The following is a 14,221-nucleotide window of genomic DNA, read 5'->3' as shown; positions in this document are numbered from 1 at the left end:
CTGATTGTTGCTGCCCCAGTGCGCTGGGGACCAATGAGGTCCTGGCCAATCAACTCTTTGAGGCAGGATTTCTGCCTGAGTGAAGGACATAAAGTCCTGTCCATCTCCAATCAATGACTGGCCATGGTCAGTGGGGACACATTAATTGCCAACTATTCAGGCATTGGTGTAGAAACCTGCTTAAGGCATGAGTAAGTCTGCATTTTGAGCCCAACTCTCTGTGATGGAAACAAGTAGAAACAAATATCAAGTCTAAGAAAACACAATGGAGAACATATATTTATTAAACCGTTTAATCATGGTTAGAATCTATAAAATGTCACACATTTTGTGGTTTTAATGAGTTAAACATTTTGTAACATCTAGATTTTCCAGCTGTCCTGAACTTTGTTGGTAGATTTAGTGATATATTTCAGTTTGAATTGTGTGTAGGTTTAGTCAATGCAAAGCAAATGTTGTTCTCTACATCAGATTTTCTCTACACAGATAGTTCAACAGTAGCTCCAAGTGCTAAACAAATTGATGTTTTAAAAGCATTAAATCTCCCACACAGTTTCCTTTCAATTGGATCATTTTCTTTCGTCACATCACAATTTATCTGGTTACACACATGTGCTCATTGTACAGCCCGCATGCTAAAGCCTGTTGTTTTTAATAATCACTAATATAACAAATCATGTTTTTGAAAGCAGAAATCAAAGCTTTTATTGTCTTAATGGAACTTTTCTGTTTACAAAGCTGCTTCTACCCTTGGTATTACTCTGCTCAGTCCACGCACACCCAATTGTTTTGATCAGTCAGCTCCCTAAGTAAAGAAAGGTCCCTTGTCAGTACAACAGAGGAACTCTGTGCCCCACATTAAGATAATGTACTGAGTTAAAATTGCCAATTGCCATGTCTCCATAAGATTTACTTTGGCATGTTGATGCTGCTACTGCTTATAGAACACTTTGAAGCCAGTAGTGGATTCAATAGCTTCCTTTCTTGCCCACAGGAAGTTTCAACATCATCATTGCTCTACGTTAGCTGGAATTATAACATTTTTGGGACACCTACACAAATGTGTGTTTGACACTTTGCTGATGATATGTAGTCAATGGGAAAGTAAACATTGAGGAGGATGTAGAAGGCTTCAAAGGACATAGACATATTGAGTGAATGGCAAATAGCTTATGACACATGAAAACACAATGTGGGCAAATCTGAAGTTATCCACTTTGGTAGGAAAACAGAAAACAGGTATTTCTTATTAGTGAGAGACTGGGAAATGTTTAAATTCAGAGGGATCATTGTGGTGTCTTGGCTCCAGACTGACAGGTGTATGGTGACCATTTAAAGATGGTGCCCAGGCCAAGGATCCCAGATTATCACATCTGTGGTGGATACTTTCACCTCGATGAGTGGGATAATCAGGAGTACCACAGGGCATGGTACATAATGAGTCGAGATTGGGACGATTTTAAATTCTAGACCTCTCAGAGAGAAATCGATGAAACACGACAAAATTCAGTCTTTGTCAATATTAGCTGAAGCAGTAAAGGTAATTGAGAGAATGTATTTGAAGGACAGGTAATTTATAACAGAGTAGGGGACCCAACTCAGTAGAGTTACAAGACCTGATTAAGGATAACTAGCAAATAATTCATATTGATCAGAAGAATACAATTTGCATACCTGAAATTATTTCCAATTCTCTTAAGTTCAACCATTTTGATCACCATGTCATCAAAAGGCACTTCAGCAAATAATTAGCCTCGAGGGATGAAAGCAATTTCATGTCCCATAGATAATAAAATGTGGGGCTGGATGAACACAGCAGGCCAAGCAGCATTTCAGGAGCATAAAAGCTGATGTTTCGGAAGGGCCTAGGCCCGAAACGTCAGCTTTTGTGCTCCTAAGTTGCTGCTTGGCCTGCTGTGTTCATCCAGCCCCACATTTTATTATCTTGGATTCTCCAGCATCTGCAGTTCCCATTATCTCCATGTCCCATAGATTCTTGTTCTGACAATATGAGAGCCAACTGATCACCACTTTACACATTCCGTGAGCGCTAATGCGTGGATTTAATGAGGCAGTGCTCAGGCAGCTGACAGCTGGCAGTTGCTATTTCCAATACAACTTTTCTGTAACCTGACCTGATATGGAGGCTTGCAGCCTCCTTTCTAATATAAGTAAAATTAATTAGCCCTTGATGCACCTCCTTTGGGTTTATTGAAGATGGATTGGGGCTGGGTCCCCTGCTTATTTTGATTTTCCTTTGTGTGTTAGAACTATCGTCAAAGACTCTGAAAAGTTAGTCAATGTTGGTTCTGTGAATGATGCTTGTGAGCATGATTTTCTAAATCTCTGGTTTTAGGTAAAAGTCACACAGAGCACCGAATACCATATAGAGCCTCAGCTGATCAAAGTCCTTCAGAGAGGAGATTACTTTGGAGAGAAAGCTCTAATCAGGTTTGACTGCTGGAAATAAATGTCTTAACTCAGCAACCATTTTTGAGAAAAATGGAGCACTTGCTATCCTGAAATGCCTGGGATATTAGCACAGATACTATTATCACAATTTCAGAAGATGACTTGTAAGATGTACAGTTGTTAAATGTCAGTATTCAAGTAGCAACTCATAGATCATCTAAAATATGTTTTGTTGAAATTAATTTTCTGTTTCCCAGCCATGTATATAGCTGTTATTTGTGGAAATTGCCTAATTTCCAATTAACTCAATAGAAGGGAAAAAAATCTGTAAAATTGGTGTTTATCTGTGGCATCAGTTTTCCACAGTAGTGCAAAATTGAATTATGAAAAATTTGTTGTGAAATAGTTATTAAAACATTGGATGCTGGAATCATTTTGTCACAAACCTGTTCATTTGTATGAGCCCTTCAGACAGGAAGAAAAAATGTCCACTTTCAGGTGAGAAGCATTTGTACCAGCAGTGTTTCTGACATTGTTGCAATGTTTACTGCTAGCCTCAGTTAGCCCAGCTGTTATAAAATGATGTTAACCTTTCCTGACCAGGGGAAACCAGACAAGAGGGTAATTGAATTGGCCAGGCACTTGTTTGACTTGATAAATAGTAAAAGCGACAACTCCTAGGACTGTGGCACCATTTTTCCATAAGGGCATTGAGCAATTTTTTTTACCTTCTGTGTTGGATGTATGGACACATTTCCGGGTTCCAGGCAGAAGGCTTTGTATTTCTACGTGTTGACTGCTTCCCCTATCCTTGATCGAGAGACTGCACCAATATCTGATCCTGATACTCACCTGATTTTGCTGAGCAGCCTCTGAGCTGCACAATTATCTACCGCTTTCAATCCAGACTGGAATTTAAATGAGGTCTGAGAGACAAAATCCCCTTGGCCTTATTTCTGGTTCAGTGGTGAGTTCATAAATCTCTCCCTCAGCTCAGGCTGGACCCAGTCCATGATAGGGATACCTTACTTTTGCGACAACCACCACCACATTTTGCAAGTACTAGGGCAGAAAGGGATGGAGAAAGCTCAAAAAGTAAGCCACAGATCTCAAAGTGCTTATCAGCGTCCTCCCTCGTGTGTAAATCCACAGACTCAGCATTCCCATCAGGGAACTACTTTCACTGGAAATATGCCTTAGAAAATATGGAAGCTGCTGTCACTCCTTCTTGGTTTAATCCTGCTGGGAATCTGATTGACAAGTTTACCGACATAAATTTACGCATAGACTCATCGTTTCTATGGAGAGCTACCTGAAGTATTAATTGATCGCAGAGAATTGAAAACCTAATTAAACAAGTTAACAATCTGGACTTTCTAAGAATGTATGTATGTGTGTGAGAAAGCTTTGCTCTGTGCATGTATTATTCTGTTTGAAAACACAAGAGTTAAGTTGCCAGATCGCAGTGTACTTCAAAGCAGTGTTTGTTGTGTTTCTAAATGCTTTTGATCTTTTATTATTTGCAGTGATGATGTGAGGTCAGCTAATATAATTGCTGATGAAAACAATGTGGAATGCCTTGTGATAGACAGAGAGTAAGTGTCCGTTAACTAACATCTTCTTAGTTGAATAACTGTAATTTCAGAGAAAACCCCTTCAGCATGTTAGTTGTAAGTGGAAGCAACTTTGCCACAAAGGCCACAGCAGTTCTAAAAGTCATCTCAGTACCAACTCCTCAAAGGCCAGCAGGGTATGGGCACTAAAAGCTGACATGGTCATTAATGTCAATGCCTCAATTTTGTAAACATTTTTCTTAATTGAACTGAAACATGATGAATTATGCTACATGTTAATATAATGTTGTAAAACTTAGCAGACAGGCGTAATTATTCCAAGTAATGTCAAAGAATTTGAACGTACAATGCACATAAAAAAACAATTGCACTTAAAGTGCTTGGTTAATGTGGGTTCATTGAGAATTGTAAACTTTCCTGCAAGGCTTACAGCTATTGCTAACTTTATGGAAAAAAATATAAAACTAGGAATGTAATTATTATAACTGACTAAATTTTTGGTATGAAATGTTGTTTATTTTGTTTTTAGAGCGCTGCCACTTTTTTTCGAAATAATGTAAAAATAACAAGCTTTAAGTAATATCAAAAGTGAAGTCATTTTGTGCAGTTAGTGTCAAAAACAAAGTTGTTGGAAAAGCTCAGCAGGTCTCGCAGCATCTGTCAAGGAAAAAAACAGAGTTAATGTTTCGGGACTGGTGACCCTTCAGAACTGATGGTGGCTGGGAAAAGGTCAGTTTATGTGCAGAAATAAGGGAGGTGGGTGGGCTAGGGAGTAAATGATAGGACAGAGCCCAGGGTCTGTTGATAATAATTCTCTCTGAGACCTGAGTTTGTGAGTCACACAGTCTTTGAAATGCCAGTACAGGTCTTATGGGCCGAATGGCCTTCTTCTGTGCGGTAACGCTCATGTAATTCTGTGAGATAAATGAATTTAATCCCTTCCCTTTAGAAAGGAAGTACCAGTGTTATTTTATCCATGTTTTATAATAACGAAATGTCCACATACTTTTCTAAATTTATGCAGTCTGAATTTCCCCTGGCCTTGACTCTGGTTGTTCCAGCAGAAGCTGTCGCACGTTTTGGAGGTCTTGTATTTTTTGGTCATTCAATATTTCTCAAGTAGGTTCAGAGCAATGGAATCAATTGTGAGTTTCATCATCTATGTTGTTATATGTTACAGAACATTCAATCAAACGGTCGGAACATTTGATGAACTCCAGAACTACCTTCAGGGTTATGTAGCGGAGTTGACTAGAGATGATGAGAAAAGACATGCCAGGTAAGTTATTTCAAGCCTCAATAACATTCTCAATAGCAAAGGAGAAATAAAAATATTTAGCACTCTTTCAGTATTTTAAAATGTTTAGGACTAGCAAGTTGTGCATCTTTATTGACAAGATGAATTCTAAAGAAGATGAAAAGGCTGGCATGAATTATTATGACATAAATGTTGGGACAAATGTTTTGGAAGCTGCTTCAGCTGTGCCACTGCATCATTGCAGGAAGTTTGTATGTCTGCATGAGAGCCCATGGACTGTGATACTCATGATTTCAAATCCCACTCTTCACGGAATCCCTACAGTGTTGAAGCAGGCCATCCGGCATATTGGTCCACCCCAACCCTCCAAAACCCACTCAAACCCAACCCCCTACTCTATCCCTGTAACCCTGCATTTTCCAAGGCTAATCCACTTAGCCTATGGGCAATTTATCATGGCCAATCCACCTAACCTACATATCTTTGGGCTGTGGGAGGAATCCACACAGATACAGGGAGAATGTGCAAACTCCACACAGACAGCTTCCTGAGAGTGGGATTGAACCCTGCTTCCGGGTGCTGTGAGGCAGTTGTTCTAACTACTGAGCCACCACCCTGCTCTTGTTGTTCTTTCAAGATGCCCTGCTATTCCTGTAGTCATCGCAAAAATTAAAGATTTTTAAAAACATGCAAAATTCCTTAATCCACCTATCTTTTAGACCCAGAGATAATGGGAACTGCAGATGCTGGAGAATCCAAGATAATAAAATGTGAGGCTGGATGAACACAGCAGGCCCAGCAGCATCTCAGGAGCACAAAAGCTGACGTTTCGGGCCTAGACCCTTCATCCTGGATGAACACAGCAGGCCCAGCAGCATCTCAGGAGCACAAAAGCTGACGTTTCGGGCCTAGACCCTTCATCCACTAGGTCTAGGCCCGAAACGTCAGCTTTTGTGCTCCTGAGATGCTGCTGGGCCTGCTGTGTTCATCCAGCCTCACATTTTATTATCTTTCAGACCCACGTTGGCATAAAACACAGATTAGGTTTCTGTACTTAACAAGAATTACTACTTGTTATAAGTCATGAGACTCTAAATACAGGCAAACAGTCATGAATTATCAGTACATAACTCAACTGGTTAAAACTCTAATCCCTTTATAAAGTTCCCCTTTACACTCTTGTATACGAGCAATCAAACATAGGATATAAAAGAGATAAATGTTATGGATGGAGGAAAAACTGAGAAAGCAGTTCAGTGGCCTTGGTGCAAAGGATCAGCTGAGATGGTTCTTTGGATGATCAGAACGCTGCTTCTTGGTCTTCCTTCCCCACTTTCACTGGTTTGCAGGAGTCACAAAGTAGCTGATTGTACTTATAGCAGGAATTTGACTTAATAATTATCAGTGACAGCCTGTGGCAATCACTAAAGAAAAAATAAACTAGTTTTTTCAGGCTGAAGGTAGCTTTCACTAGAGAACAGAGAGACTGCCTGGGCTGGTGGAGAGTTGATGGCTTCTCACTGTTATGTTCACAGCTGCAAGAAATTCAGCTTCCTGAGAACCATTGTTGTTGGCAGGCAGAAGGCCTTTGTGATCAATAATTGATCACTAGCCCACAGACCAATTAGCTACTTGTTACTGGCTGAATCACCATTTGTGATGCCCCTTAACACCAACTCATCTGCAAACTACACTTCAATAAATCAGCTGTGCAAACAATGCTTACAATGAGTGTCAGGTCATTTGCTTTTGAAAACTGCAGCCCATCTTCCAACAATCTTTGATTTTAAAACAGCTTTTTTTCTAATTTTAGCTCCCAAATAAAGATATAAAAGATTAGAGGACACTGTCTTTAAACACTATGGAAGTCACTTACATACTAAAAAAATAAAAAGAAACAGTGCAAAAACCTAAAGAACTGAGGAAGAGTCACCAGACCTGAAACGTTAACTCTTTTTTCTCCTCCACAGATGCTGCCAGACCTGCTGAGCTTTTCCAGCAACTTTGTTTTTGTTCATAGAAGAAACACCTTTATACTGGACTTTTCTCTAAAGCTTTTTGTTAGAAATTATTTTTCCTTAGTTTTCTCTCTTCACTTTAATACCTTTGATTGAAATCTGTTTCCAAGCTGCTTCAAAATCCTGACAATCTACCAGTGACTAGAAAGGGGCATAGATTGTATGGTCACTTGGTACAATTTCCCACTCCTTTGCCTCCTGCAAGATTTAGGTTTGGATCTGAGTTGAACAGGACACATTTTGTTACATTTATACAATTGCATTTGTTTGTAAGAGAATTCAGATAATGTTGATTGGAACAGGTATATAGCCAAGCCTGATTTTGTCATGAATAAAAATTTTGGTCTAAAGATTTGGTTAAAATTAACTCAATTTGGTGCAAGCTGACCTGTGCTGATTATGAGCAGGAAGTGCACATTCGATATAAATCCTTGCAACTCAATTATGGCAATCTGGCAAAATGCAAACAGTTGCTAACACTGCCAAGCTGTTTTTCAGGGAAAATCCATTGCTTTCAATTATGTCCCATCGCATAATTAACAATTTCCCTCAACTAGTTTGGCAAGAAGATGCCAGCGATCAAATGAGAATGGAAGTTGTGATTGGAAGATGAAGAGATTCAGATTTTTGGGGAAGGAGCACTTGGGAAAAAGAGGCAGCAATCAGGAGAAGCAAGTAGCAATCTGAAAGCGGAGGGGAATTGATCATGAAAGGTTAACACAATCAGATGAGGGAAGGAAACAGCGCGAGGAAAGGAAGACAACGATCAGGTGAAGGAAGAAGGTAATGATCCGGTGAGAGAGTGAGGCATAGATCAAATGAGGGAGGGAAGCATTGATTTGAATTAGGGAAGAAAGCAAGGATCAGGTGAGGGAGGGAGGCAAAGGTTGGGATGATGGAGGGAAGCACTAATCGGGTAAAAGAAAGGAAGGAAGTAGGTAGGCAACAATTGAGAGAGGGAGGAAGGAGAGATGGAAGGAGACAGTGGATAATAGCTGCTTTTGTTGTGGTGTAGTTTGGAAGGTTCCTCCACATCAGGGTTGAGTGTTCTTTAAAAATATTATAATTTGGCAGGACCTGAACCCAACCCTTGAAGATTAGGAATCTTGTTGATCTGGTGGTCTCTTCAGGATAAATAACTGATAAAGACAACATTAAAGAGATGTGAGCCATAGTTCAACTTTTTTGATGCACCTACCAGGCAGGGATATATTTTCAGCTCAAAACGTACATCTACATGTATTTCTGCTCCAGTTTTATGCACATAAAATTCACAACCTAGCCACCAACTCCATCTATTCCTTAAGCACAGAGGCTGTTTGGAAGCTTGGCTTTCTATTTGAACCTGGTCTGAGCTCTACCCCTAAATACCCCTATCATCATTAGTACCTACTTCTACTTTCCTAACTTTCTCTGTCCCCACTTGTGTCTCATGTCATATGTTGTTGAAACCCTTATCCATTGCCTATGTTACCCCTGTGAGTGTTGTTATGCAATGCCTCCTTCTCTGGCAACAGCCCAATTTAAAATTCTCATCTTTGTCCTTAAAGGCCTGCATGCTCTCTCTCCTATTAATGTTTGTTGCCTCCTTCCACCTTACAATCTCAGTTGTGAACAATAATCATTGGAAGCAAAACATGAACTCTGTTCCTCTCTCCACAGGTGCTGCCAGACCTGCTGAGTTTCTCCAATACTTCCTGTTTTTATTTCTTACAATTCTCTGACATCTTTGTGCTGTTTGATTTCTGGTCTGTTGCACATTCCTGACTCTAATCTGGCCCACAGTGAAAGGCAAAGTTGTCAATAATCTGAACCCTGAATGCCGAATCCCCTGTTCAATGCAATTCCTCTTCTCTGCCTCTCTGTTCACTTTTAATATATTCATTAAACATTGCGAGACCTATTGTTTCCTCATGTAGCTAGGTGTCACAGGTTGTTTGGTAAACTTCCTGTGAAGTGCTTTTGAATATTTTATTATTTGAAATCAGCTTAATAAATGCAACTTGAAGTTGCATATTAGGTGCAGCAACAAGAGAATCTCAAGATGTAAGAGTGTAGATATTTGTTGTGTTTCTTTCTCCTTTGCCCAAGGAGTGCATTGTGTGCTTCTGGATGCCTCCTGGCAGAGATCAGCCAACTCATGACAGATAAAAGATCAAACTAGATCTATACATTGAGTTCCACAGTGACAGGTATATGTTCCCATTGACATTAGGGTGGAGCTTCTTTGCATAACCTTTTGTTAAACACAACATAGTACGTTATTATTAGTGCAAGGTAATATTTTACAGGAATTTGGCCTGAAGAGCAAATGATTTTCAGTTGACGTAGTGACAGTTTTGAATATCAGCTATTGTTGTGGTTGTGTCCCCAAGCCATTTAACCATTGACGTAAATCATTCTAAAACCTGACAACAAAGTCAAGCAGTCAAGCACATTTCTAGTACAAAGTCATCTTGTTTATGCGACTTAAAGATTGTGTTTGATATCTGTTGATTCCTTGAAGCATATTTGTACATTTATTTGACATTCCCTCTTTAAAACATGCTCATTTTTTGGATTGTATACCAATTCCACTTGGCAAAAGAGATGACAGGTACTCAGTTGCCATGGCTTTATTGTACAAAATCTTTACAACTTATTCCTTACATTCCAAATATTTTACCGACAACTTTGTAAATATGGGACACTGTCCAGTTTCCAAAGCTAGTTCGAATGCTTCTGTATTAATTTAGCAATACCATTAGAAGGACAAAATGCTTCAGTAGCTTTCTGCAGTTTACTAAGCATTTCAAAAGTCAGTTATGAAACATCACAGTGTGTTGTACATTGAGAATCTGTCATATTACATCGTAAGGATGTAACGTGTAGGTATGTATCTCCATTTCCCTGTGCACTGAGCAATTTATCTCAGCAAGACAACATTTGAGTGATGCTGCTGAGCAGAGATTTGTTGTGTTTTCACTGGAAGTGAAGGGATTAGAACTAAAACTGTTGAAAATTCTAGCAAAATCTACATCCAGGTATGTATCAGCTCGAGTTGGAATCGGAACGGACAGAAGGTTGGAATGTGAAAAAGACATCCAGCACCTCTTATAATTTATACATGTTTTGCATGTTAATTTGCATTCTCTCCAACTCTATGTGAAACAAAGATATTTGCTAATAAGTCTGAAATCATAAATCTCCTTCATTTATTCAGATTTTTTTGAAATAATTCAATTGACGCAAAATGAATTCTATTTTAAACTGGTCTTCCAAATACACAGCAAGGATAAAAAAACTAAGCATCAGTATTGATTGGACTGTCTGTTATAATCCATGTCCAGTTTCTCTTTTTATTGACTAAGATGATTAATAACAGACGGACGTATAATAGATTGCTGATGGTCTAGCCTTTTCACACGCTTTCCATGGTTTAGTATTAATTTACTGTCATGCCATGACCTTGAAGTTTGCTACCAATGACAAGTTCCTTGGTTGAACTGGTTTTTCACTATCTCCTGAAATCAGTAGGAATGCTGTATTGGCACCAACATTCTATGAAAACCACTTCCTTTATTTGTCAATAACATTCCTTTATCCCTAGTATATCATTATTTAATTTTAAAAGCTCTGGTGTGAGTTAGTTTGTTTTTGTTGAAGTTACTCGTATTTCCCTTCATCTGCATTCTTTTCACTATTCAGCAATCGATATTGGGCTCAGTGGAGTAAAATTTCCCATCTTATTCTTAAACATAAAATTTAAAGGAATAGATTTAACTTCTTTCCTATCAAACTTCGGTTCTAGTTGAATGCCAGAATGGAATTTTTAATTAGTACTGCCAACCCTCATTTTCACATGCTCCTGAATATTTTGGAATTGGGAATTTTTAACTCCCAGCCCTGCTCGTGTTTTAAGCCACTGTATAGGATGGGTTGAAGGCCTAAAAGTTAATGATAATATTTGACAGCTGCATGAGAAAATAGATTATACAAGATGGTTGGGGCGGGGGGCGCGGAGGTGGTGAAAAGGCCGGGAAAGTTTAGAATAATACTCGACGAGCTGACCTTGAATGAGTCCTGCAAACATTCCTTTATGAGCCGAAGATGACACCTGCACTTGTTTCCCATCCTGTGTTTTCTGTACCAGCCAGCTTTCTCTGTGCTGGCTGTGTGTCACACACTTGGGGAGAGAGAGAGAGTTTCATTCCAAGCTGCTACTGCTGCTGCTGCTGGACTTCACCTCGGCTCAGGATCGTGAACAGTACTAGGAATGAACCTAAACCTCCAGACCAGCCACCGATTGAGGGGTCCCTGACAGGCCGAAGAACATGAGACTTGTTGCTTTTTCTAGAAAAGCATGAGACTTGTTGGTTTTTTTTCCTCTTTGCTTTTCCATTTATTATTACCGCTATAGTCATTTATTATTGCTGTTATAATCATTGCTTTTACTTAATAAACATTCATTTTAAGCACATTGCTGCATTCGAGCCTTCCCTTAATTATATTTACCCGAATCTGAAAAGAACCATTTGAGTACCCGTTGTGATCCAAGACAGCCACATACCTAATAGTAACTTCTACTTGTAGCTCAAGGACTTCATTCAAACTGCTGCGTGAATTTAAACGCTCATGATACAAACCTGTTTTTCCTTGTTCAGCAACCTTATTTGTGATCGCTCCACCTCTTGATCTAATCTTTCACTTTTTCTTTAACTCATAAAGAATTAAAATGTCATAGGGATCATGGTGTTAGTTCTCATAACTTCAGCATCTGATTCCGTGTAGGATATCCACGCATGCACAAGGGGGAGAAATTTCTTTAGAGATGATTCGGTTGAAGGAGAAGGTTGCCACATTTTCATCGACATCACCTTTCAGAAGCCTGGAGATCATCACCACCTTGGGAGTAGGTGGATTTGGGAGAGTCGAGCTGGTAAGAAGGTTTCCTCCTGTAGAAATATGACATTGTATATTTTTAATGCTGCCTGAGACTGTCTTAGAGACTAACACCAACCTCAGATACAGCATAACTAGCTGAGGAGGCGGTGGTCTAGAGGTTAACTCAGAGAGCCAGGTAACATTCTGGGGATCCAGGTTCAAATCGTTATTTACACATGTCACATGCACTCAAGTACAGAAGTACACGGAGAGTGAAAAGTGTACAATATCACCTCAATGGGCCACCTTAGGTATGACGGCACCTCAGTATAAAACTTAGGTACAAGTCGCAACATAGAGAGACAAATTGAAAATTGCAGCTATCTTCTGCCAATGTCCTCACATGGACATCTTGCCCACATGATTTCAGTAGAATAGACGAATACCATCATGAAGATGTCTCAGATCACACAGGTAGATAACCGCAATTTTATAAGAAGATAGTAGCATAGGGCATTACTGTCCTGTATAACATGGTGTAGATTTTGACCAGACAGTTCTAATCTAAAGAAATCTACCAGCAACAAAAACAAATCAACTGCAGGAGCTATGGCAGCACTAAGGCTGTCTGCAAAATCATCAGGAATTAATGAAAAATGTCAGAAAATCTGGTGAAGACCAAGCAGAATCTTAGCAAAGCTGCAAGGGGAGAATTATGAATCATAACTCTGAGATATAGCAATCTACATCTGATACCAGATGGGAATTAACTTCCCTAATGAATGGATGAAAATGTTTAGATTTAAATGAAATTCTAGGCTGAGAAGATAAAAGAAGGCTTAAAACTTTGCATTAAATTAACATACTTTGTTAAAGTTATTTCAAACTATAATGCAAAGCTATGAGAAAAATCATCATAAGAAAAGGGCTCTTGTGAGGAAAAGTGTAGGTGTAGGAGGTAAGCAGGAAGGGTAGTGGAATGGCTGTCAGTGGAACACCCCCTTCTCAATACTGGGACAGTCAAGCAGCCATTTAGGCCCTTTAAACAAGGTACCCACACGCGACTTCAAGCGGCTGGCACAGATTTGTTCCCATGCTCCTTGCATGGCAAAATCCTACCCACTGCTGGATCGAAATAAGTGGCAGCGGGCTGAGGTCCTTTAGTAGCATTAAATGACAGTCATGGTGGCTGTAAGAAAGTAGAAGGATTCCCACATAAGAAAACCTTGTTAGCCACATGAGAGAACTTGCTAACTCCTTGCCAAGCTCCCAAAGTTAACTGCCTTTTTCCTACCTGACTGTTCTGATATGTTTTGAATCTGATACATTTGTCAGCCCAATGACAAATGGCATCTGTGACCTCCTTTATAGGTCGCCGATTGAGAAATAGCACATATAAATCTCCAAAAACAACCCTGGAATGAATCACAGGTGATAAAGAACAGTGCAGATGTCACACTGAAAGCTACAGTCACTGTATATTTGTCACTTCCTATTAGTACCGATTATTGTTCTAGTATTGTGTGAAGTTCATACAAGCAAATGAGCACACATAATAGGAGCAGAAGGAAACCAATCAGCCCTTCAGATTTGCTTCACTGTTAAATAATACCACGGTTAATATGTTTGTCTTTTGAATTTCACATTCCCTTGATTCCTCTGTAACAAGGATTTAACCACCTCGGTCTTAAAAATGTTCAATGATCCTACCTCCAAGGCTTTCTGAGGCATAGTTCCAAAGTCCTGTGAAAGAGAAAAGAAACTCTCATCTCTGCTGTGAAATGCTGGCGCATAATTTTAAATCACACCTGGCTTTGGACTGACTGCAAAAGGAAACATCCTTTTACATCCATCTTGCCAAAACCATTCAAGATTTTATACACTTCAATTAAATTATCCCTTGTTCTTCTATAAGTCCAGACTGTCCTCTTCCATCCTCATAAGAAAACACACACATTCGATCAGTCCTTGTACACCTTTTCTGAACTGCCTGAAATGCATTTTACGTGCTTCCTTAAATAAGGAGTCTAAAATTGCACGCAGTATTTGAGACAACAGAAACTCAGCAGATCTGGCAGCATCTGGGAAGAAAGAAG

General features: G+C 39.4%; 1 protein-coding gene across 5 annotated transcripts in view; it reads left to right on the top strand.

Moving 5' to 3' along the window:
• The window catches only part of prkg2 (protein kinase cGMP-dependent 2), a 126,550-nt gene that overhangs the window by 51,285 nt on the left and 61,044 nt on the right, over positions 1–14,221 (top strand). For 4 of the 5 annotated variants that reach the window (XM_059646243.1, XM_048535979.2, XM_048535971.2 and 1 more), the window contains exons 8-11: positions 2,357–2,451; positions 3,939–4,007; positions 5,167–5,265; positions 12,033–12,180. In XM_059646243.1, the coding sequence (XP_059502226.1) occupies positions 2,357–2,451; positions 3,939–4,007; positions 5,167–5,265; positions 12,033–12,180 (411 nt within the window). The remainder of the gene's footprint in view (positions 1–2,356; positions 2,452–3,938; positions 4,008–5,166; positions 5,266–12,032; positions 12,181–14,221) is intronic. The other variant, XM_059646247.1, reaches the window with a different exon arrangement.

The sequence above is a fragment of the Stegostoma tigrinum genome, chromosome 1 (genome assembly GCF_030684315.1).
Source record: "Stegostoma tigrinum isolate sSteTig4 chromosome 1, sSteTig4.hap1, whole genome shotgun sequence".
NCBI classification, from domain to species: domain Eukaryota; kingdom Metazoa; phylum Chordata; class Chondrichthyes; order Orectolobiformes; family Stegostomatidae; genus Stegostoma; species Stegostoma tigrinum.
This window is presented reverse-complemented; position numbering and strand designations above follow the sequence as displayed.